General features: G+C 41.7%; 1 protein-coding gene across 1 annotated transcript in view; it reads right to left on the minus strand.

Annotated features, from left to right (window-relative positions):
• Positions 1–1,627: 1,627 nt before the first annotated feature.
• Positions 1,628–25,027, minus strand: part of antxr1a (ANTXR cell adhesion molecule 1a) — a 39,510-nt gene continuing 16,110 nt past the window's right edge. Inside the window, exons 9-18 of the mRNA XM_078251596.1 lie at positions 24,005–24,065; positions 23,357–23,455; positions 15,203–15,272; positions 15,009–15,087; positions 14,120–14,215; positions 11,724–11,765; positions 9,385–9,480; positions 8,200–8,367; positions 6,623–6,703; positions 1,628–2,562 (exon numbers count right to left, since the gene is read on the minus strand). Coding sequence (XP_078107722.1) covers positions 2,137–2,562; positions 6,623–6,703; positions 8,200–8,367; positions 9,385–9,480; positions 11,724–11,765; positions 14,120–14,215; positions 15,009–15,087; positions 15,203–15,272; positions 23,357–23,455; positions 24,005–24,065 — 1,218 coding nt within the window. The 3' untranslated portion in view covers positions 1,628–2,136. The remainder of the gene's footprint in view (positions 2,563–6,622; positions 6,704–8,199; positions 8,368–9,384; positions 9,481–11,723; positions 11,766–14,119; positions 14,216–15,008; positions 15,088–15,202; positions 15,273–23,356; positions 23,456–24,004; positions 24,066–25,027) is intronic.

Raw genomic sequence — 25,027 nt, forward strand, 5'->3', positions numbered from 1 at the left:
GGAGAAGTCTGTGTAATATTAATATGTGATGTAATGTGTGTATATAATCTATGTTAGACACCTGTGCTGAATGTATTAAGACAGGGTGGAAACAAAAGCTGGAAACAGACTCAAGACATCTTGCATTGAGTTTTGTCTGACATGGAAAATTCACTGAAAAGAGCCCGATTGTGTCCCTGCGTATTGTCAAGCTCAAATCTTTATCAAAGTCACTTTCTCTGAGTCCCCAAGTTATGGCCCAGGCGATAAGCACCAGGACACCTTTCCTGCATTCTGTCCCCATTTCCTGAGGATTAGATGGCGTCTAATATTTTCCAAGATAGCTCACTCCGTTCGTGCCTGTGACATAATGCAACATATGAACATCTGGGATTAGTTAGCCATGCTCTACATATTATTTTTTGTTTTTTTTCCCATCACACGGAGGGAGGGAGGTGCTCTGTGCTTTTTGCATACAGACTCTGTCCACTGTGTAAACCTGCTGATCCCAGTCTAACTTACTGTTAAATAAAAGAAAAGGAAAAAAGAAATTTGACTCCTTTTCCAATGAAGAGCACTGTTAACCCACTAAAGTCTTTACAGGCTTTCGATGAAAGCTTACAGAGCAGAGTGGCAGGTTTTTTTCTTTTTCCCACATTGTCAAGAAGTAAATCACTTTTGGTTTACAGGTCAGTAATTGTATTTGAAGAAAAATACAGAAAGACCAGAGTCAAATTTAATACACTTCAATTGTTTACTTTCATTTTGAATGTAACAAAGGTGTCTACATACTGCATTGTAATGGTGAAAAGTTACAAACTGTCCTTTCAGTTTTGCCGTGACATTTCTATAAGACTCTTTGAGTGTAAGACTCCTCCCGGTTGCTATGGATGAGCTTGCAATCTGCACTGCATTCTGCCGAGACTCCTAATCAAATAATAACTGTTTTCAACCTTTACTTTAATCTACACTGAACTTTTATATTACCCTTGAAACGGCATGCTTTCATCCTGTTCCATGCTTCGATGAATTTAAAGCAGAAAGAAAAGGATCATTTCGTTGAAATGGATCAAACCGGCTGTCACAAATACATATAGTAGACTAGTCTCTTTTCTTTCTGACACACACACACAGATAGCTAAACACACATGGTTACATCAAAATGATTATTTACATAAAACCCTTTTGTTAGAGGCCGTGGGTGATTGAGCAAGACAGTGTGCAAAGCTTTTCCCTGACTCTGGCATATTTTTGTCCATATATTGATAGACAGAGCATATGCAGTTACTTAGTGTCCCAATTCATTTTTTTACTCTAATGTGCAGAAAGAATAGGCCAGCTGTGACTCACATTAGGCTGGTTAAGTACGGCATGGAAGACAAAAGTTGCAAGAACAAGTTCAGATACGTTGCATTGCTGTTTCAATACGGTTACTGTACATGTGTTTATCAGCAATGGTTGTTTTTCTAACCTTAAAAAAAAAAAAATCATCAGCAATAATAATAGTACAAATAAAAAAAATGCATTTATGTTGTATAAAACAAGGTAGAAACGTTATAAAAAGAACAACTCAAACACTATTGCATGCAATTGCTCAACATTCAAGTGTACAAAAACAGATTTTTTTTTTTCAGATTTTTTTTTTTTTTTTAAATCATCCTTAATTGTGTGTGGAAAATGTGCAACATGAGTGTTTCTCTCATCAGAAAAAGATAGGAATGTTACACAGGCCCATTGTTTAGTGTCATGATCATTTTGAACACGATTGTGCTTCTTGTACAGAGGCATTAGTACGAGCTGTTGTTCCTCTGTTTGGTCAGGATTCGTCCAATCGCGTGTCTGCATGGAGGGGACAATGGGGCCTGAAGCAACTCTGAGGACGCATGACCTCATTTCTAGGGAATTGTCTGTGTAATTCAAGCATCAGCGATTGCAGTGTCGGGGCTAAATGTGTACAAAAGTCACTGTAGACAAATAGCTGAAAACAAAGTCCTCACTGCTCCACTTCACAAGTCTGCCACTGAGCGTGGCACGAGGCACTCGCAGGCACTCGTAAGTACAATCAAAGATGGTCATGTGCTGACTGTTGCTGCGTTTTTTGTTTTTTTTGTTTTTGTTTTTAAAAAATCCTGTCCCTGTGTGTGTGCTCACAGAGCTCTACAGGCCAGGGCGAGGCGGCGGGCGGGCAGGTGGAGGGGCTCGCCCCGGAGGAGGTCCCTGTGGAAGAGGAGGCAGGGAGCCAGTCGGGGAGGCGGGGGGCGGAGGGGTGGGTGGTAGCGCTGGAGGGTCGGGTATGTGCAGCGTGGTCAGAGGAAGAGCCCGGGTGGGAGGTGGCGTATAAGGGGGAGGCGTGATGGGAGGGGAGGGAGTGGCGGACGTTGGAGGAGGTGTTGGAGGCAGCAGTGGAAGGGCGGAGGAGGAGAACGTCGGAGATGATGGAGGGCTTCGGGGGCTTGGTGGGAGCGTGCCCTGCGGCGGAGGTGGACTTCTGCTGGGGGGGTTGTAGATGGGGGATGGGTGGTGGTTATAGTCTGGGTAGGGAGTAGACGGAGACTTCATGCGGGTGAAGTTCATGCATCTGCCCTGAAATTTGAAAACAGACCAGACTTTAGAGGAACAGTTTGTGATGATGAACAACCTAGCGTATATGAACAACAGAGATGTGTTTTCTGTTTCACTTAAAGGGTCATTTCGCGGGGGGTTTTCCAACCTGGACCCTGTTTTGTAGTGTAGCCTAGAAATCTAGACGCACCCTAGCGGCAGCAAATGTAATTTGCAGCCAGAGTCAGTCTAGCAACTCTCCGTTAGCTTGCGAGCTGGAAAAACCAAACTCTAGTCAGGCCAATCACATCGTGTATAGAGTCGGTGGGCGGGCTTAACATAATAACGGCAGAGTTGCGACAGTTCTGTGTGAATTCCCTGCTACTTGAAAACAAAGAAGATGGCTGCTGCTGCTGGCGAACAGCGGTCTTTGGAATGGGCTTTGGCCGTGACTCTAGAAGGCTTGGAGTTAAGCACTGAAGTCATTCTTAAAAAAGGAAGATGTGTTTGGAGTATTACTGACCGGATACGGCAAAAGTTTAATCTATCAACTAGCGTTGCTCTGGTTGGTTGTAGAACTATCCTATTGCGTGCAGAGGGAATTTGAAAGACAACCGTTTATCCCGCCCCTCGGATTGAGCCCTGCCAATGGTGAGTTCCCAGACCCGACATCTGGATGTGGGTCTGGCTTGTGACTAAGTGAGTCTAAGTGGCTAATTTGTACAAAAAAATCTTTTGTTTAACCAGAAACAGCCCAGAAAATGCTCAAACTCACCATGACAAATGCCTTTGGTGTGGGAGACCTGGATTTCGAATCCCACTGCGATACATCAACCAATGTGCCCTGAGCAAGACACTTAACCCCTAGTTGCTCCAGAGGCGTGCGACCTCTGATATATAGCAATTATAAGTCGCTTTGGATAAAAGCGTCAGCTAAATGACATGTAATGTAATGTAACATCCTACTTTCTTTGTTGGGAGTCGCACATGCGCAGTAGCTAGGTAAGGCTCACAATTGCTAGCTAGCTGTTTCTCTAACTGCAGTCAGTACAAGGCAGGATTAGCCGGGAGACTTCTTCTAAACGAGGGCGCATTTCCAACTTTGCGTGGAAACCTGCAGAATAGGGACATAGAAGTAGTTCTTTTGTAGATTATGGTGAACTTATGTGTGTTGTAGCAGTGTTTTGCCATTGAGAACGAGGGGGCTAACCGCTAGCATGTTTAGCCCCCTTGTTTCGGCTAGTGACGTAGAAAGCCGTGCCGATTTTGAACAGCTCACCCGGAGACTGAAGGCAGGACACATTCAGAAACCGTATCTCACTCAAAACAGCATGGATGGATTTTTTTCTCCATAATTTGTATGCGTGTGGAAGCACCAGAGACACAAAATAAGAAAAAGTGTTTTTCTTCATTATAAATAAACTATACTTTTAGTGTGTATAGAGCCAGGATATTTCCACATGTAAATAGGTGAATTAAGGGTTTGTTTCAACCAAACCAGAGTATTTTATCAATTAGTGATCAACTACATTTCTTTTTACATTTTTTTTGTGTAATCAATTATAGTTTTGAATCGTGGCTCCATATGTTAGCAGTGATAGTAGAACCATGTTTATCTAACGCCAAACGTACTAAAGTGGGCTGAGAATATTTTCAGACATTTTCTGTAGGACTTACTATCTAATTTGTCATTCACGTTGACCGCTGTATGTAATGAATATAACTGTTTGCTTCTCATTATGCCTCTTTGGTCAAACATAATTGTTTTCATAGTCTGTAGCTTCGAAAACAGCATCATTACTGAAAGAACTTTGCTTTTCTAAATCTTTTTATTTGACAAAACACTCAACTTTTCCTCTTCGACGACTGAATTAGTCAAAGATATAAAAATGTCCCTTGCTGCTTTCTGTTACAATCCACGTGGACCGATGACTACGGCAGATGGTAATGTGACTCCTATAGTCCCCACACACCTATATGACTGCGCTTTAATGTCAACAAACCTCTATAAAATGAATGCTGTCCTGTATTTCTCAATCACAGGTTTAGTTAAGGGCAATTATTCGAATTCTCTACTCAGGCTGACAAAATAACCTGCCACCACTCTCCTGATGTCCAAACCAAAGTGAGGTCATGCAAGAGAGAATATTATATTCCAGAAACAAGCTACACCCCAGGAGCAGCTGCACTGAGGGGATCAGGGAGACTGATAAGGGGTGACAGCGCTGCTGCTCTGTGCCTCTCATTTACCAGCAGGGCGAAATGAGACAAAACCAGATAATATACATACATACATACATACATACATACATACATACATACATACTGTAAACACACACAAACATACATACATACATACATACATACATACTGTAAACACACACACAAACATACATACATACATACATACATACTGTAAACACACACAAACAAACATACATACATACATACATACATACTGTAAACACACATACATACATACATACATACATACTGTAAACACATACATACATACATACATACATACATACATACATACATACATACATACATACTGTAAACACACATACATACATACATACATACATACATGGGCGTAGGTTTTGTTTCAACATTGGGTGCGACACATTATAACCGGGGGCTCTGGGGGTCTTCCCCCAGAAAATACTTCATTTCCTACACTCTAAGAAATAAATACGTAAAATAACAAAAGTTCTGGCAGCTCATTACCCGGATCTTGCCTCGTAATTAAAAACGGTAATTCTGTGTGTCGCTACAGTTAAAATGCAGAACAGTTTTTGTTAGGCCTTTTATAAAATTCTGTCATACAGAGCTGCTCAGTTAGTAAACTTCTAAAATTGTTGAAAATAAATTCAAAAATGCGGACCACTCAATTCAAACGTCAGAAAAGGAGTCACAAAGGTCGAAAAAAGCGACATCATTTGAGGAAAAAATATTCTAAAATGTCGTAAAAAAGCAACAAACGTCAAAGGGAAGAGGACTAAATCTCCCAAAACCAATCATATGTTTTGAGGGAGACAAATCTACCTCTTCTAAATATTCGGGGGGGGGATCATCCCCGAAATCTAAGCACATATACATACGTACATACAGCAAGGAAAGAACAATAAACACAACCTGTATTCGTTATTCCTATAGTGCCATAATAAGTAATTTCATCTTGGTCTGAATCAGCGGAAGTACATTGACGCTTTGTGCCTCACCTTCCTCTCTCTGTGTGTCGCCGTTCTCAAACTCTGTTCGCTTCAGGAAACAACTTTCGAGCTAGCGAGTTACACGCTGAAAATGGCAAGTTTTGAAGAAAATTTGGACTATGCAACAAGGCAGGCCTGCTTGGTTCTTTCGGGAGAACGATTGTAAAGATATACAGTACGTAGAAAATGTTTACAGCATTTCCTCTCTACCTGGGACGTTTTGGGACTGATTAGTGGGATTGCTGTAGAAAAAAATCCAGGTATTTCACTTGAAATAAATTGGGGAACGGTCTGTGAAAGCCGTGTGATGGCAATCCTGGTCCCTTTTTTTAAAATGTACAATCGGCAAGACAGTGAAGTAATCTTTTTCAACTTTGAGGGTAATGGCTGCTCTTAGATCAACATCTCTTACTCAGGGGAAGAGGAAGCAGTACATAAACTCTTGCGGGTGAAGGATTATTATATACAGACTGTCCTCAGACTCATTTTTTCAACACAGATCCCACAGTCTCAGACTACACGTCAGCTGCCAACAGTAGAGGTCATCGCACTGTTACACACACACACACACACACACACACACACACTACAGCTGGCCTTTGAGGAATTACATTTGCCTTTCTATAATGACTTCCCCAGACGCCTTTACGTTGCAGAGCACTGTAGTCAGCCGCTGCAGCCTAAATCCCAACTCACCACAAGGTTTCCCATGAGCCTCTCTGCTGCGAACACTTCACTGCTCACAGCTGGTCAATTTTCTCAACAAAAGATTCTCATCATTTGCCAAATGCTAATGCACTGCCAATGCCTTCTATCCGTCGGTAAAATACAGGCTGATTGAACGTTTTTCATGCCGACCTGTGTAGCTTTTTTTGAGTTCTTCTTACCTTGTCACCCGGATGAGGTCTCATTACAGACACGCGGTCGTAGCCTTTTCTTAAAAGTACCCACAAAGCATCCAGTTTGCTCTATGGAAAAAAAGAAGAAATCAAACTTTGAAATCATTACAACAATCTTACCGTTTATTCTTAAGAACAGGTTTCTGGCGTCAACCCGTTGGTTTTCTCTCTTGGTCACTCTAAAACACACTTCCCTACTAGCTGCAGCGAAATGACCAGCATTATCCGATTCACGGCCACTTCCCAGTGACAAACTGAAACGATTTCAGTTCATTGTGAACTAACTCTTCATAGATTTTAAACACAGCAAATACTTTGAGGATAAGAGCAGAAAATGCAGCTGTTTCTCCTCACAAAACTGCTGGCTGTGCAGCCCTGCTCTCTGGAGGTCAGTCCAACAGAAGTCTGGTTTCTATTAGCAATCCCCCCCCCCACACACACACACACTGAAGGCTTAGGAGTGACTCCTTTAACCCCATGCTGCTGGCCCTGGAGGAAGGGACCGTGTGCCGGTAGTCACCTAAGCATTATTACCTTAACACCTCTCATGCTTTCACTAGGGCATTTTAATAATGCTAGAACTTGCATATCCTCAGACAGATTAACATGAAATAATTTGTAACAGATGGTGTTGTACTTTATGCAGTACACATGCTAACAGCTGAAAACATCTTTTGTCCCAGCAGAGCTACGATTAAACAATCATGAATGCTTATTTTCTCATGTTGAGCACTTGAAACTCATTGTTCATGTTTGTGCCATTATTAGTTGTTGTTCACATAATATTGAACATTGACCTTGTGCCGAAAATGACAATGTACCAAATTTAATATGGGTCATGTAAACAGCATTTTCTGTTTGGATATTCAGAATAAGGCCTTTTTTTTCAAAATTTAGCATTTTTTGATTAAGACATGTGGGATATGCCGGTATTATTCTGGGTTTTAGAAGCCTTCTTTGGACATGTGTGTATATATATATATATGTGTGTGTATATATATATATATATATATATATATATATATATATATATATATATATATATATACACACATACAGGGCGTTCAGAATCTCAATCAGGGTTTTTACTGCAGTTTGTGACAGTTTACGGCCTCTTGCCTGTTTTACGACTTACGGTCAGCTCTGTGCGTTGCTATGGTTGTTGGAAACAAACCAATCAGCCGACAGTTTGCAGGGCTGCGGTAGAGATGCATGGCCAAAAGAAAAGGAGGAGAAACACAGCTACTTTTAAACATTATCAAAGAATTTGATGTCAACAGGTTTTTGGATAGGCACAAACATCACAACGCCAACCTTTTTAAGAAGCTGGTTAGAGGAATAAAAGAGGGACGCTGTGATCGCACGGTCAAAGAAGTCCACAACCGGTGGAAAACTTAAAAAAAATATATATATATATATATATATTCATGCACAGCTGCATGTAAACCAAAATATTAGTGGAAAAGTAGTAGGCATGTAAGCAGCTTAATCGGAAAGAATATAGTCTTTTTTGTAACATAAAGAATCTAATGTGCATGTAAACGTAGTCGGTGTTGGTCCTGTACCTTGATGGGTGAGTACCACTTGCGTGGCCCCAGGGGTTTGTGCATGCCGTTGTTGAGAACCCGCATGGGGGCCTCCACATACTCCTGTTCAGGCATCTTCACTTTGGCGTTTTTGGCCTTTTCCAGCTTTGCTCCTTCTTCGGTGGAGCCTTTCTCACCCCAGCGGACCTGATAACGGAGAGTATGGAGAGTCAGATGTACCTTTTAATGTTTTACATCATCGGCAAACTTGGAAAAAATGTTTGAGTGTTTAATTGTGAATGTGTCCGACTTGTAATTCATAGATGAGATGCTTCATTGCAGTGTAGGTGCAATGGAAGTTTGATTGAAAGCTCTAGTGCAGAGATATTCAACAGGGGGTCCGTGACCCCTAAGGGGTCCTCAGAGTAAGTGTAGGGGGGCTGCCAAATCATGTTAAAAATAACTTTTTGAAAGTTTCTTTTTTCAAAATATAAAATAATTTGAATCCAACAAATTAATAGCAAAGAAATATTGGCCTATTTGTGAAATTAAAACATTTAATTTACACATTGAAGATAAGCTTACTATACAGTAGGTAAGGTAGACCTACAGTTAGGGATTCACTGTCATCTTTTTTTGCAACAATTTTTAGGCCTTTATTGACAGGACAGCTGAAGACATGAAAGGGGAGAGAGAGGGGGAATGACATGCAGCAAAGGGCCACAGGTTGGAGTCGAACCCGGTCCTGCTGCGTTGAGGAGTAAACCTCTATATATGGGCGCCTGCTCTACCAACTGAGCTCTCCGGGCGCCCAACTTGCACCTTTTTAAAGAGTATGTGATAGATGGATAAACCCCTTGAGAGAATTAGAAAAGTATGTGTAGCTACAGTAGAAATACAGAACATTTTCTGTTATTTAAAATTCTCTCAGACAAAAGCTGCCCAGTTATAAACGTCTGAAAATGTTGAAGAAAACTCCCCAAACGTCGGAAAAAGCGACAACGTGGACTTCTATAATCTCCCAAAACCCTCCGTGACCAACAAAAGCTGTCGCAGCACAAATTATACAATTTGAAATGTAAAAAACAAAAATACAACTGTGAATCACTTCTATGGACAATTTCTGTTAAAATACACAGACATACAGCTGTTCATCCACAGATGTTTCTTAAAGTGCAGTGTTATTTGAACTTTCTGGAAGTGTGAGATTTGACTTGATCTCACCTCCATCCTTTTAATCCCCCCAACTCCTCTTCCTCCGTAGTAGGAGGCGTCTACAGTCGGCCATTTCTTCTTAGGGGCTTCAAAGTCTTCATCATCCTGTGGGAAAGTGACAGGAAGTGGAATTAATTGTGATATATTTCTTAAATAGGCCATTTGACAGGCTAGCTATAGCAACCCGTTCTCACTCCGAACTCGTAAAATACGGACGTTTGGACAGTGGCTGTCAGCATCTGAAGCAACGAAAAAAGCGTCCTTCAGCGTGTTTGTAGAACGTACCGGGGAGAGCAGCAGCTACACGGGGTTTAGCGAGTAGTATGTAAGGCCGAAATTCCATGCATGGAAGTTGGTTGGGGGGGGTGGATGGGTCAAACACAGGACTTTCACCCAGGAGACCAGGGTTCATCTCCCACATGGCACCTGTCCTAAAGTGGCTTTTTTCTTTAACCGGACTGTTCTTCCCGCGTGTCACGGAAGTGTAATCCCACCCACGACCTTTTCCTTAACATAACAGCGTCAAAAGGGACGCCAATAGTCCCGACCAAGCGCGTTTAGATAAAGCGCGTTATATGACGCTAAAGGAGACTTTTAGTGTCAATAACAACGACAAAGGCACCTGACAAAGAGTCCGTGTTTTAGGAGATGGGAGTGAGAACCTGTTGGCTATATCTACAATTAACCTTTGTGTTGTCTTCCCGTCGACATGCAACTTTTTGTTTTTCTGGGTCAAAATTTAAAACTGAAATTGGTCGACACTTTTTCTCACTTTTCCCGATGTTTTTGCCGTGTTTTTTTCACTTTTTTCCCCCACTTTTTTTCTTCAAAATGCTATAAAATGGTAGCCTAGAAATCTAGACGCACCCTAGCGGCAGCAAATGTAATTTGCAGCCAGGGGGATCTGGCAACTCTCCGTTAGCTTGCGAGCTGGAAAAACCAAACTCTAGTCAGGCCAATCACATCGTGTATAGAGTCGGTGGGCAGGCTTATGGCGGGCTTATGGCAGGCTTATGGCTGCTGCTGCTGCTGGGAACAGCGGTCTTCTGGAAGACTTGGAATTAAGATTTTCTTTGAGAAAAGAACGACCCTGAAACCATTCTTAAAAAAGGAAGATGTGTTCGGAGTTTGCCGACCGGATACAACAAAAGTTTAATCTATCAACTAGCTTCGCTACCTTCTTCGTTGCTCTGCTTGGTTGTAGAACTATCCTATTGTGTGCAGAGGGAATTTGAAAGACAACCGTTTATCCCGCCCCTCGGATTGAGCCCTGCCGATGGTGAGTTCCCAGACCCAACATATGGATGTGGGTCTGGCTTGTCAGGCTTATACAATGGAATAAAACACCCAAATTCAGTGAAAGTAGTGAACAGATCATTTATTTTATGGAACCATCCACGTAATTTTTTTGAAAATGTGGTTGAAAGAAACCCAAACTTTTTGATATAGAAACTTTTTGAAAACGGGTCAAATTTGACCCGAGGACAACAGGAGGGTGAAGGGACAATAAAAGGGTAAATTAACCTTGAACTCTTTTTTACATGAATGTAGACCTACTGAATGAACACGTAGGAGCTACTGCCCTCTCACTGGTCACCAGTAAATGCCTCTCTGTCTGCCCCCCCTACTCCAAACCCAGCCCTTATTTGAGTCCCCTCTGAGCTGGTGCTCAGATCAGAGGAAATTAAAAAGCCCACTGGCCAAACTTGTTATGTTTGAGCTCTTTTATACACCCAGTCTGACTCATAATCTGTCAGACAGAGGAAGCCATAATGAAGGCTGAAAGTTGTCTGTGAAGCCATGGTTGGCCTTGGAGTCAGTTTTTTTTTTTTTTTTAATAGATTAAGCTAATCATTCATTTAATTGATGCAAATAAATGCAGCCTGATGTGACCCACAGTCGCACGTTAGCTTGCTGTTATTGCTCTGTGAGTTTGGCCAGTCAAAATGTATTTTAATAACATGATCAAATTAGTCACAAATATGCCATGGCGCTCCAAAGAGTTTCAGATGTAAGTGATTTGGAAAACATGAATTGAAAGTCTTGAACACAAAAAGAGAGGAGGAAGAAAAAAAACACAGTAAAAGTCAGGAGTTGGGTTGGGATTTCATTATTATTCTAAGAGGGCGTTAACTCACATTGGATGAATTACTAAATTAGTGAAATCAGAGGGTTTTAATTTGCAAAGAAGCGAGTGAATGACGCCACATGGTCATTGAGGTTTAGAATGTCCGCATAAACTGAACTATTGCACAACCTAAAGCACTGGCAGCTGTCTGAATCTTAAATAATGAGCTTTTCTTTGGAGTCGTATGAAACCGGTTGAGAAAAGACGGTGCAGCGCCTACCGAACTCTCGTCCGCAGCCGGTGGCGGGGGTTCATGGATGATCTGTGGAGAGGAAGAGAAAAAAAAAAATATTGCATGAGAGGAGATGCTGGGGGGTGTTGTTGACAACGAAAGTCACAAACGCATGTATCAAAATTTTCATACAATCTGCACGTCACGGCAATGTGTCAACAAGATGGTTACACAACAACACATGGCTGAGGAAATGTTTTTTCCTACAAGTCTCTACTTCTTTACAAGCTGGCCTAGAAATCTTCTATCCAGATTTTTTGGCCTGAGGTTGTTGATTAGGAGAAGGGAAGAATAACAGCCTCATAAACACTATATGATATGTTCCATATGAAGTAATGTCATTCATGGAATTTAACTTTTTGAGTATGTTGTACAGCCGCCACACAGCATGATCACAATTGTTTTAAGCCTGTACAGTTTAGTCTACGTCTTGCACTCTCCCTACACTTTGTTTCTTTCCCCGTCACCACATGAGCTGTCAGTGTATTTCTATTCTAGTTTAATAAAGGCAGTTCCTTCTACATGCATATTGCACTTGGCAAATTAAGTGATTCTGATTCCTATTTGTGATTTTTCCTCCATGCTTTTCCAAAGCCTGGAACATGAAACGATTCCCCATGGTAACCTCGCATCGCTTTTTCCTAAACAGACTTGCTGCACAGACTTGAATTTGCAACTTAATGGACAAGAACAGAAAGAGAAGGGGAAAAAAAAATACATGGAGGGACAGCCATGTTGTAAAAGCTGACATCTCTCTCTGGCAGCTCTCAACTCTCCTGTTTCCAGCGCTGGAAACATTGGATGTGAAAGGAGAAATACAGATTTTGACAGCAAGCGGCTGTTCATAAGAGTTTGCTGAAATAGTGTGATGCTGGCAGGTGGACCACTGTCTAAGCACTGGCACAGGCATGTTTGTTTTTTCCTGGCCCATTTCCTCTTTTTACTGTATCCAGAGAAGATGAATGTCCTAAAAATACTTTTTTTTTTATTCATGACGAGTTATCTTGCTTCTAAAAAATCTCATAACAAAGATATCAACCCAAAACAGCCTATTTGAGCGTTGTTTCCACACAGCTGGGAATTCAAATTAGTCTGCCCCATTATTGAGAGGTGAGACTCGGAGGTTACCTGCCGTGACCTCTGGAAACACAAATTTTTTCAACAGCAGCATAATTACTTAAACACGCGTTCCCCTGTGGCCTTGACCTCTTCTGGCAGCCGCCTAAATTGAGCTCCAGAGATCCTAAAGGGTCATACACCCTTATTGACTCATAGACGGGTGCGGAGCGGGGGTGTGGTTAGGGTTAGGGGAGTTTGCGTCCCGGGAGAACAAAAGACTTTCAACCAGGAAAAGCCTGTCGTGTCCCGGGAGTTCTACTAAAGGGGGCCGGTGTTCCAAACCAAACCACGATCTTTGAAGGGGTGCCGTCAATCTAGATGGCTGTCACAATTAAAATAAATGTCATATAAACGGTTTGCCAGATTGGATGTCTATACTAGAAAATGGGGAATGTACCTGAACTTTCTGGAGGGCTCCTAAGAAGCTTTGTGCTGGGGAGAGACGTGTATGATGGGCTTATGGTGTTGTCATTTATACATAATTATGTTTATTTGGTTTATGGTTAATTGTCTATTTTGTTGAATGGTCTGGAATATTGTAGTTACTGTCCCCTTTTCTTGATTTGCGTGGGTGGGTGGTGATGACGAAATTGTATGTTTTGTATGTTTACATATTTTTTTTACTAACCTTAACTAGTCCTTTTGGTGCTTAAACATAACTGTCATCACTGCATGCCGATCACCTTTTCTCGGCTAAATTGAAGGCCGCTAAACTTAACTGTCATGTGACATGTTTTCGCACAATAGCATACAAACCCGTTCATGAGAATGCGTTGTCTGGTTTCAGAACGATGAAGACAGTTGACGAACAGTTGGATACAAAACAGGATGATTCTTTTTCATGGCAATTATTGTGTTTTTCCCAAATGATGTACATATTTTAGGCATTCTTTTATCTCCTCTTTTCATCTCCTTGAAAAATAGTGCATATACTTGCTGTAAATGGAGAAAAAAAATGTCCCCCGGGCCCCCGTAGATTTCGGCTGAGCCCTGAATGTTTACAACGTCTGGCTCCGCCCCTGCTCATAGACCCTAATCTTCTCACCATGGGAAAGCTGTTAAGGTTAATAAGATGCCTTAGGGGGGTGTTAGCCGGACAAAACAGACCTGGAAAAGACATTTCTTTCCGTCTTATTGTCTGCCAGCAATATCACTGCATTCCAAAAGTGTTTGAAGGCATCTAAAATGTAAGAAGAGCAGACCAGAAGCTATCTGTAAAGCGGCATGTGTGCATGTTATTATTGCCCTAGTGTTTAAGAGCTCACCACAGTGCAGCAGAGAGGCCAGAACCACCAGAGGAGCGCCAAGACCAGCAGCAGCATCAGGATGAGCAGAGCTACGGCCAGGATGGTCCCATCAGACTGTGACAGAGACAGACACGTCGACACAGACTCTCTGAACATATAGAGCACTGAAAAGACCTAAACCATTTTTCTAGGCTTAAAGGGTAACTTCGTTTTTTGTTTTTTTTTTCAACCTGGATGCTATCTTCCCATGTTTTTGTGTCTAAGTGACTGATAAGAACAACAATCTTTGAAATTGGTCCAGTATTTAGCAAGACCAGTCAGCAGCGGCGAAACAAGCTACAATGCAACGTTATACTGTGCAATTGCGGCCCTTGAATTTCAGTCCACTTAAAGTGCTGTATCAAAGTACACGCTAAAAGTACTGATTATTTAAATAGGGTTCGAGTCTGACCTGTGACAATTTACTACATGTCTTCCCCCTTTCATATCTAGCTGTCCTATCCATTAAAGGCAGAAATGCCCCCAAAAATGATCTCTGTAGGGCTCCTTTCCATAATATTGTCAGACACTTATAACACACTTAATAATAATCTGAGCCTGTCGGTGGCAAAAACTGAACTTTTAGTGGGCGGAAACTGACGATAAACATTTGCCCTATGGTTACATCACAGCCCTGTTTCACAGCTGTTAGTTACTGCGTTCTCACTCAATACTGGACCAATTTCAAAGATTTTTGTAGTCACTAAGACACCAATGCATGGGAAAGATGCTCTTTTGGTTTGGAATCAGTAGGCTACTTAAATACAGACATAATTAGACAATTATGAAAATTAGACAATTTGGAATGCACCGTTACCCAAAATAAATTAGTTTCTAAGCTATTGCTGGTACATTAAATTATACTCACACAGCCCACAGTGGTAATGGTGACTGAACTGGAGATGAAACTGAGACCTTCGTTCATACTGACATAAAGGTTTGCTGCCCTGGAAAAGAAAAAAGAAAAAATGTCTCGGCTGTGCGCGGTGCCTTAGAAAAACAGAGCGCACGGTGTCATATGAAACCACACATTTGTGTTCATATATTTTAACTTCAACTTACATCCCCTCATCTTGGAGAACTGGTGCAGGGCAGAGGAGATATGTATCTTCCACAATCAAAGGCTTCACCACTAGAGAAGGAGAGGGAAAGGGGTCATGAAGAAAAGAAACATGTCAGTCTTGTAACAGTCAGCACTATTCAGTTACAGTACTAGTTTAATGACTGAATAATGCCACATTGCTTCATTGTAATTGAATAAGTATGTTGACAGAAGTTAAATGATGTCACATCTTTCACTGTAACTCAAATAAACCGTCTGAGAGAAGCATTTCTTCAAGACAAGAAGACTGAACTGAAGACATCTGTATGACTCTGAGAAACACCAACACAGCTTTATGTTTTTCAGGCGATCTACTGTAGGCCCTCGTCTTGTCCAGCTGGCTTTTAGGAAAGCGGCTCCAACAAGCATCATCGCCCAAGCCTGTGTGTTTATCCTGGCAGGAGGCGAGCATACCCCAGAACTGAGGAAATCAACACAAGCATTCACATGGGTCACGACCGCTCTTCTCCAGCAACACCATGCAGGTTGGAGGGGAGGGAGGGGACGATGAACACTGCCAAAAACAGCTCAAACTGGGCCAGATATGATCTCGCCCAGAGTTCATCTCTGCACCCACCTCGCACTCAGAATGCACTCTGAAAGCATGACGAGAAGGCCTGAGAGTAGGGTGATGCAATAAATCGATATTATATCGACATCGATATTTGAGGCTAGATATCGTCTTCAATTTTGGATATCGTAATATCACGATATGGCAAGTGATGTAATTTTCTGAACTTACCAGACTTACTATCTGTTCTATTATTTGCCTTTACCCACTTAGTCATTATATCCACATTATTGGTGATTATTTATGAAAAATTGTGTTAATATGTTGTGAAAGTACCAATAGTCAACTCTACAATATCGCCGCAGTATTGACATTGATGTATTTGGTCAAAAAATATCGTGATATTTGATTTTTTTCTGTATCTCCTTAACCACAAACTACAGTAAAGTCCGATAAAGAGCTGATTCTGCACACTTCCACTGTTTAAATCCCTTGAGGATGAAATGCTGGCAAACATCCATGTCATGATGTTTTATTGGACTGTTTACTCCCTGAGCCCAGAGACAGGTCATGTTTTACTGTGAGGTGCAGACAGAACAAGTGCCCACCATTAAGTTAATGGGAATTACTGCGTCAGATGATGACAGATGCACAATCTCTGAGAGACTATTCACTGGGACGGTCTGTAGCAGTCGATTATGGGAAAACCGCAGCATTACGTTAAGTATTTGAAATGCTCAATGGTGTTTTTTGCCCCCAACTGCTCCTTCCAGGCAGCGCTGCGACCGCTGCCTTCAAGGCACCTAACCCTAACCTTAACCTTAACCCTAACCCTAACCATAACCAGTGCCTAATCCTAGTACCTTCCAGGCAGCGCTGCCTGGTTTGGGTTCAAATCAGACGCTACTTCACTTCCTGATATGCAGTAATGCAAAACGTTTGTTCCGTAAAGTGAAAAAACAAAAGGAAACTTGGCACTCTTACACTTCGTCACCTTACTTCCTGATTTGCTCCCATCATGACTAATACAGCCAATTAAAGGCACCGTCACTATAAACTTAAATATAAATTGTAACATTATAATGCGTTCCATTTACCTCTGAACTTGGAAGCCGGAGCTGGGAACATCACACCCGAGGTTGTATGCGTTCCATTTACAAGCCTGATTTTTCAAAGTGGGGTTTAGCTCTAGCCAGGTTAGCCATTGTTAGCAATACCAGTTGATAACAATGCATTACGCTGTTTTTTGTGCATACAAACAGCGTAACAACATGTCCACAGATAGAATGTTGGATTTTGAGCTCGGGGTATTGCAAGGTTGTCCAAGTTTCAAGCTTGGAAATCCGAGGTCAGGGGGCGTGTTTCCGACTTTGACCTCAGAAAATCCGACTTTCGAGTACAAATGGAACACACTATTAATTGCTGCTTGAACAAAAGACATATGTGGGTGTTTTTCAGGAGAGGACGGTCTCATTTAAAATCACATGACTCTGCTACAATCTCGTTTGAAGGAAAAGTTTGACTCTTTGACTTATTTGCTTTCTTAGAGAGTTAGATGAGAAGATTGATACCGCTCTATGCTAAATATAAAGCTACAGCCTGAAGATGGTTAGCGTAGCTTAGCAAAAAGACTGGAAGCAGCTAGCCTGGCTCTGTCCAAAGGAAACAAAATATGCCGACCAGCACCTCTAAAGTTCATTAATAGCTTGCCTTATAGTACGTCTGGTTTGTTTAATCCATACTATAAAAGAAAAGTAAAAACAACAAATGGTTTTACACATTCTTCTGTGCGGGACTATTTCTTGGCCAGGTGCAGTAACTTCCTGGCGACTAACACCTCAAATTTATGATTTTACATTTCAGTTTTTTTACAGATTGAACAAACAAGATGTAACATGAGTTTTAGAGGTGCTGGTAGGCAGATACTGTTACTGTTGTGAAACAATTGGATCAGGATTGTTTTTGTGGTGCGAATCCTATCATCTACCGGCTTGACTCCTGTGAGTTGATTCTGAAAGCATTGGCGAGCGCTCGGAGAACCAAGTTACACGAAGCAGGGTTCAGTTCACAATGTTCTAAAGGTTTAATGAGACACACAATCAGTGGTGTAGTCTACGTGATACGCAGGTATACGCCATATACCCATTGGGAAAGGTCGAGAATTTCTATCTACCTACTTCCAAAAGCACAAAGATGCGTACATTTTTGGTCATAAATTTACCCCGTCTGTGTTGCGAGTCACCTAGGAACAACAACACAGTTTCTTGGCGGTCATTCTCTGTGCAAACATGACATTAAAGTGCTCATATTATGCTAATTTTCAGGTTCATAATTGTATTATCGGCCGATTTTTGGCATTTTTTTACATAATCGACATCGGCCAATATCGGTATATCAAGCCGATTAATAGGCAGGTGCATCTGCGGGCAGCCTAGTGTTAAAAACATGAATAGGTGACATTTTTTACAGCGCACCCAGACCAGCTGCCTCCAGCCCCTCCCCTCGTGAAGTCTTGCCTTTGTCTCGCACAGTCACTTCAGGCTCAGACGCTACCGTTAGTAGTAGCACGTTGCTGGTGTTCTTGCCTTGGGATTAACTGCAACGCAAGCAGCTAGGCGAGCATTATAACGTGTGTTACAAAGTGACGCACGTTCATCACGGAAGTAAACAATACAATAGAGCTGTTTGGAGCAGTTTGTGAACAGTGTTTTCTGTTGGAGATGGTAAGTCCCTTTGGGGTGGACTTTGGGCTTTTTCACTTTGTAAACATATAACATGCACAAAAAAAGATATATAACACAATAAAGGAAAAGGGAAAAAGCCAAAAAGCATAATATGAACACTTTAACTTATGTGAATCACTAAAGTAGATATGAAATGAAAGCAACTCAAACTACACTCATTATTTTCGTAAGCCTGCCCCCGAAGCTACTGCAGCAGACGGTTACGTTAAAGAAACTACAGAAAATAAGCCCAATGAGGCTGATGCTATACGCGGTTACAAAAAATTTATGGGGTTGACGCTCTAGGATAAGGGCGAGAATGAGGCTGGGAGGGAAAAATCACAGTATACTCACTACAAAAAAACTAGTCTACACCACTGCACCCAAGGATATACATATGCTTTAGCAATCGCTTCATTCATTTAGTTGAGAGGTGTAGTAAGATAAGAGTGTCAGGATGGGAGGAAGGATTGTCTCAAGGTCTCTTCACACAGATAGGAAAACAGTGTTGCACTCTAGGATACAAATAAAATGGATGAGAACGACTTTCTTCAAACTTCTCACAGAATGGAATGTAAGATTATTCCCAACAGTTGCCTCTAGGCAAAGCTGAGCCAGCTGTTTCAGCCTGTTTCCAGTCTTTCTGCTAAGCTATAGCTAACCAGCTGCTTGCTGTAGATTGATATAGTTTACAGACATGAGCGTGGTATCAATCTTCCCATCTTACTCTCGGCATAAAATCAAATAAATATATTACCCAAAATGTTGAACTACTTATTTAAAGTCCCATCTCCCATTATTCACACTGTTCAATATGGTCCAAGGCAACATCTGTCACCAAAACATTAGACAGCTCAGGACCGGGCCTGCCAAATCCCAGCCCGCCCGACTGTATTTGTTGCTACTTTTTCCTGGAGACACAAACTCAAACGTTGATTCATCTGCTCAACACATGCAGTTACATATTGCTGCTTACCTTTTTTTACCATTTCAATATATTTGCGAAGTATGCAGAGGACTGGAGCGGGGGGGGTCAGTGAGGGCACAAAGATGTATTATGAAAGAGAAGAAAAATGCGAGCTGACCTAATTATTTTTCATTTGAAAGTTTTACCCTTGATGTGAAGTAAACAAGTTCCAGATGATTGTTGTGTGTAAACAATCTAGAAGTGAACAAATGAGGAAGTGTATACAATTATAATGGGATTGACATGAGGAGATAATTGTTTCCATGTCCGCTGTTTGTCTGCAGTAGGTTGGTTCTGAGGAATTGTTATTGTTTCATTAACACTAGGAGGACTTTACTTTGTTACAACAATTTGACATTAAGCAGGGGGGGAGCCATACGTTCTAAACCTTCAGGTTTGGAACCTGAGTTGCAACAGAAAAAGAGCTAAAGTATAAGTCCTCTGGGAGGCCCGAGTTGGACTCGGTTAACTTGTTAAGTCCTTTGGAAGGCCCAGTTTGGAACTGGTTAAGTCCTCTGGGAGGCCAGGTTTGGAACCTGAGTTGCAACAGAAAACATAAGTCCTCTGGGAGGCCCGAGTTGGACTCGGTTAACTTGTTCTTATACTGCACTGTAAATTGTATTCTCGTATTTTATCTGTTTTTAATTTTGTAATAATTTTTAACTGCTCTTTAATGGTTTATGTAAAGCACTTTGAATTGCCCTGTTGCTGTAATGTGCTACACAAATAAAGCTGCCTTGCCTTCGGCGCTCAGCCCAAATCTAAGGGCGGTCCAGGGGCATGCTCCATTTCCAGCAGCAATATGCACTATTTTTTTATACCATTTCATAAAAGACTGCCTGAAAAATCTGTACATCATTTGGTAAAAGCATGATAGTTGCCAAGGAAAAGAATCATCCTGTAGAGCTGACATCCTATTTGGTATCTAATTGTTCTTCAGCTGTCTCCATCGTTCTGATAACAGAACGCAACAAATGTTAAGAGTAACTCATTTTCACTCCTGCCACCTAAAGAGAGGCAAAAATTGATGTAACTATAAAATAATGTACAGTACGTAGAGTAGGAATTTGGCGTAAACAGCATCAGGGAGACTGAGGGGATGTAATACAAAGTTGGAAGTTATTTTAAAACCCTAAAATATTCGGGGCTTTTGAGAAAACATTCGGGGCTAGAGCCCCAGAAGCCCCCCGCCCCCCTGCTCCGCCCCTGATTTAAAGTGTGAGATTCCTGTCCAACCACCACTTAAAGAGAATAAAAAAGTCTGTCTGGATAGCAAATAGAAAAGTACTGCTTGAGTGCTATCCTGCATACTAAATACAGTATTAACACGAGAGAGCAGAAAAGATGGTAAACCATCCTGCCAAATGGTTCTAAACTCCAAAACAGACCACTTGGATGGAAGCAAAACAAATCTGACAGCAGAAATTTTCCAGATAAAAAAAATGGTATTACATTCCTCTGTGAAGAGTACGGGAGACCGTGAACTCCAGTTGACTGATACAGACACAGAGAACCACCGACAGATTAAAAAAGAAACACGTCTGTTCACCAGAGGAGCAGACATTTGGTTTGTAATCAGACCAGCGTCTCCTGCAGCTGCTGAGGCATGGAAGTGGTTTTAACAACTATTAAAGGGGGGGGGGGGCTGGTTGTATCTATCTCTGCACCCACCTCACACTCAGAATGCACTCTGAAATAGGCCTGCACGATTTTGTGGAAAAATATGAATCTCGTTTTTTTTGCGTAGAATTGATATCACGATTCTGAAGTCGTAATGTTTATTGCGCACATGAACCATGACAAAACAAAACATATTGGCAGTACCAAACATAGATTTTTTTTGTCACCTATGGCACATTGTGCATCACCCCAAGCCGCTAAACATTTAAGTACAGTAGACTACCAAAAATAGTGACATATAACACATTGAACTAAATATGGCCCTGATACAGGCTCTATCTGAACTCCTTGAACATGTCTTAACATAATTAAAACATGTCAATGTCAAATGCTTTCAATAAATTAATTGGACAAAAAAATAAATAAATCAAAGTCATAAAAATTAAATCGTGAATAGGGGTGAATCAAGATTGCGATTTTATAACGATTTATGGTGTAGGCCTACTCTGAAAGCATTACGAAAAGGCCTGAGAGTTTGGCTGGGCAATATAATAATAATAATAATAATAATAATAATAATAATAATACATTTTATTTATAATGCACTTTTCATCAAAAGATCTCAAAGTGCTACAGGTTAGAAACCAAAAAAGTTAAGCAGTTTAAAATCCATCCATCCATCCATCTTCATCCGCTTATCCGGGAGTCGAGTCGCGGGGGTAGCAGCTCCAGCAGGGGACCCCAAACTTCCCTTTCCCGGGCCACATTAACCAGCTCCGACTGGGGATCCCCAGGCGTTCCCAGGCCAGGTTAGAGATATAATCCCTCCACCTAGTCCTGGGTCTCCCCGAGGCCTCCTCCCAGCTGGACGTGCCTGGAACACCTCCTAGGGGAGGCGCCCAGGGGCATCCTTACCAGATGCCCGAACCACCTCAACTGGCTCCTTTCGGCGCAAAGGAGCAGCGGCTCTACTCCGAGGCTCCTCACGGATAACTGAGCTTCTCACCCTATCTCTAAGGGAGACGCCAGCTACCCTCCTGAGGAAACCCATTTGGCCGCTTGTACCCTGGTACAAGCAGTTTAAATACAAACATTTAAAGGGGGCCAAAAGCTTTGCTAAAAAGAAATGTCTTAAGGCCTTTTTTAAAACAGTCAGTGGGTTGAGGTGCCCTCAAGGTGTCAGGGAGGGCATTCCACAGATGTGGGGCAGCAGCACAAAAGGCCCGATCTCCCATTGTCCTGAGTCTGGTTCTGGGTATGTGGAGGAGATTTGAGTGAGTGGAGCGAAGGAAGCGTGTTGTGTTTTGTGGGTTGATAAGTTCTTTGAGGTGGGGGGGGGGGGGGGGGGGGCATTCCCATGGATGCATTGATATATTGATATTATATCGACATCGATATATTAGGCTAGATATTGTCTTAAAGGACAAATCCGGCGCAAAATGAACCTAGGGGTTAATAACACGTGTACCGAGTCGACCGTTCTCTGGGATTTGTTTTCATGCTAATCGTCTGTGACCAGTTTTATCGCAAACCGCTAATTAGCTTATAACGCTAGTTGTCGGGGCACGGGTAAAGTAAAAAGAAATCGCTATTTCTATAGCGCTAACAAGGCTCAAAATAGCACCACACTTCCACGGTAGCATAGTGAGGGTCCCTACATGTAAACCGAAGCATTGAGAACTTTGTAAGTGTACAGACAGTTTATTAAAAAGATAGTTTATAAAGACAGTACCGTTCACGTATACATGCGGGCGCCATCTTGGGAAAACAGTCACGATCAGTCGAGCGACAAACGCCGTGCAACCAGTAACCGGTAACGTAGCTCATGCACGGCGTTCGTTGTTCGACTGATCGTGACTTTTTTTCTGTATCGCCTTCTTAACGACAAACTACAGTAAAGTCCGGTTAAAGAGCTGATTCTGCACACTTCCACTGTTTAAATCCCTTGAGGATGAAATGCTGGCAAACATCCATGTCATGAAGTTTTATTGGACTGTTTACTATTACACAATGTGTTGTTTAAAACAAACCCAAAAACATGAGTCCATTACACCAGCGTGGCTGTTTGTTTGATCACAGAGGATTTCCGTTGTGCGGCTGACTTTGTGCTTTGACTTTTGGGAAGCTCAGTTAGCTGTAATTTAGACCAAGCTGCCTGCGTGCATGTGTAAATTCCAGCAGTTTTTATTGTAAATGAAAAAGAGTGATCGGCTCTGAGTCAGTGTCTACTCAGTCTACTCAGTTAAAACAGTTGTTACAACACTTGGCAGATGTTCAGCGGTTTTGCACTCACTCTTAGTGACGGTGTCGTTGATGCGGAAGCTGCACAGGACCTTTTCGACATTGCGGGCGTGGAGAAATCCGTTGCCTCTCACCACCACTTGGAAGGACTCTAAGCGAGGTGAAGAGAAACACAAATGTCAACCTGAAGAATGCAACACTAATGCTATTAGAAAAAGTGTCTTTCGCAATATCTGTTACTGGACTTTTGTTCATAAAACATGCGACAGGAAGTTTGGTTTACATAGGTAACATCACCACTGTTTTTAGGATAACATTTCTTTGTCTGTATGACATTTAGGTAAATATTTGTTCATGTATAGCCTATGTAACATATAAATGAAATATTTGTTCATTTGGTGTAATAATGTTTTTTCTGTTTTTTTTTAGTAGGCCCAATATGTGGTAAACGGAAGAGTTGACACGCCAATACCTTTCTACATATTGGGTTTTAATAAAGTCAGAAAAAAGAAAATATTTAGAGGAAAAAAAGTTGATTTTGCAATTGTTAGTTTTACACATACAATGGGAAGCTTTGGAAGGAATGGAAGTTTAAACCAGGGTTAAATGATGTAGGGCCGACTAAGGAGTGCTACTGTCGGATTTCATGCATTCAGTGGCCTGGTGTGGATGAACAGGAGCTACATCTTCTTTGTCTTACCTCCTGCACAGATACTAGAAGGCTCTGCTGCCAGGATCTCGATACAGGACTTCTTCAGGATCTGAGGAGATAACAGGAAACACTTGTTAGAGGCCAGCCAGCAAATCTCAGATGGTGGAGAGTTCCTAAACGCACCAACAAAACAATGCATTCTCATAATGGGTTTTGTATGATATATGAAAATGTATGCACAACGATTTATTTGATATCGTACGAATTAACGGTGACGGCCAGCCACATGACAGTTAAGTTGTGCGGTCTTTACAGCAGTGATGGCAAAAAAAACAACTTGTGTTAAAAAATACTCTGGTAAAAGTAGAAGTACTGATTCAACTTCTTTACTCAAGTAAAAGTAACAAAGTACAGGCTTGGAAATTTACTTATAAGTATAAAGTAGCCTAAAAGTAGCCTTGCGAATGACAACCATTTTTTATGCAAAGCTACTTGGACCACACAAATGTTACTAGAGTGCAAGCTGAGAAACGTCAGTGGACATGGAAAAAAGGCTCTTTATATGCCATTGCCTACATTTTAAATGGATGTCTGCCAATAGGCCTAAGTGCTTCGCCTTCTGAGAATATAGTTCCCAGTATGTATACGGTTAGAAAATGGCTGTGTCTCATGTGACCTTGTTATTTGTACATGCTGTGACTATACAAATCACAACATGTAAATAGGAAAATGTTGGCGTTATTTTGTCACTTATTGGGAGCAGTAGGCTAGATGGAGCCGGTTACCTCCAGGATCTGTGCTAAACTAGGCTAGCGGTGGGGGCGTCAGACAGCGTTACGACACGCACGGAGATGAGAAGGGTATGTATGGACTTATCTAACTCTGGGGGGATACGGTGAATAAGCTAAAGTCCCAATGAGTCAGTGTGTTCCTTTAAGGAGTACTCCCCTTAACTTTCCTTCCGGGACCTGACCTCCTCTCCCTGGCTTGAAAGCCCTGTGTTTGATGACCCATCCAGTCTGACGACATCCCTACGTGGCTCTTTGCTCTCTCACACAGCGACAGTCATTG

Source organism: Sander vitreus, chromosome 5 (genome assembly GCF_031162955.1).
Source record: "Sander vitreus isolate 19-12246 chromosome 5, sanVit1, whole genome shotgun sequence".
Lineage (NCBI taxonomy): Eukaryota > Metazoa > Chordata > Actinopteri > Perciformes > Percidae > Sander > Sander vitreus.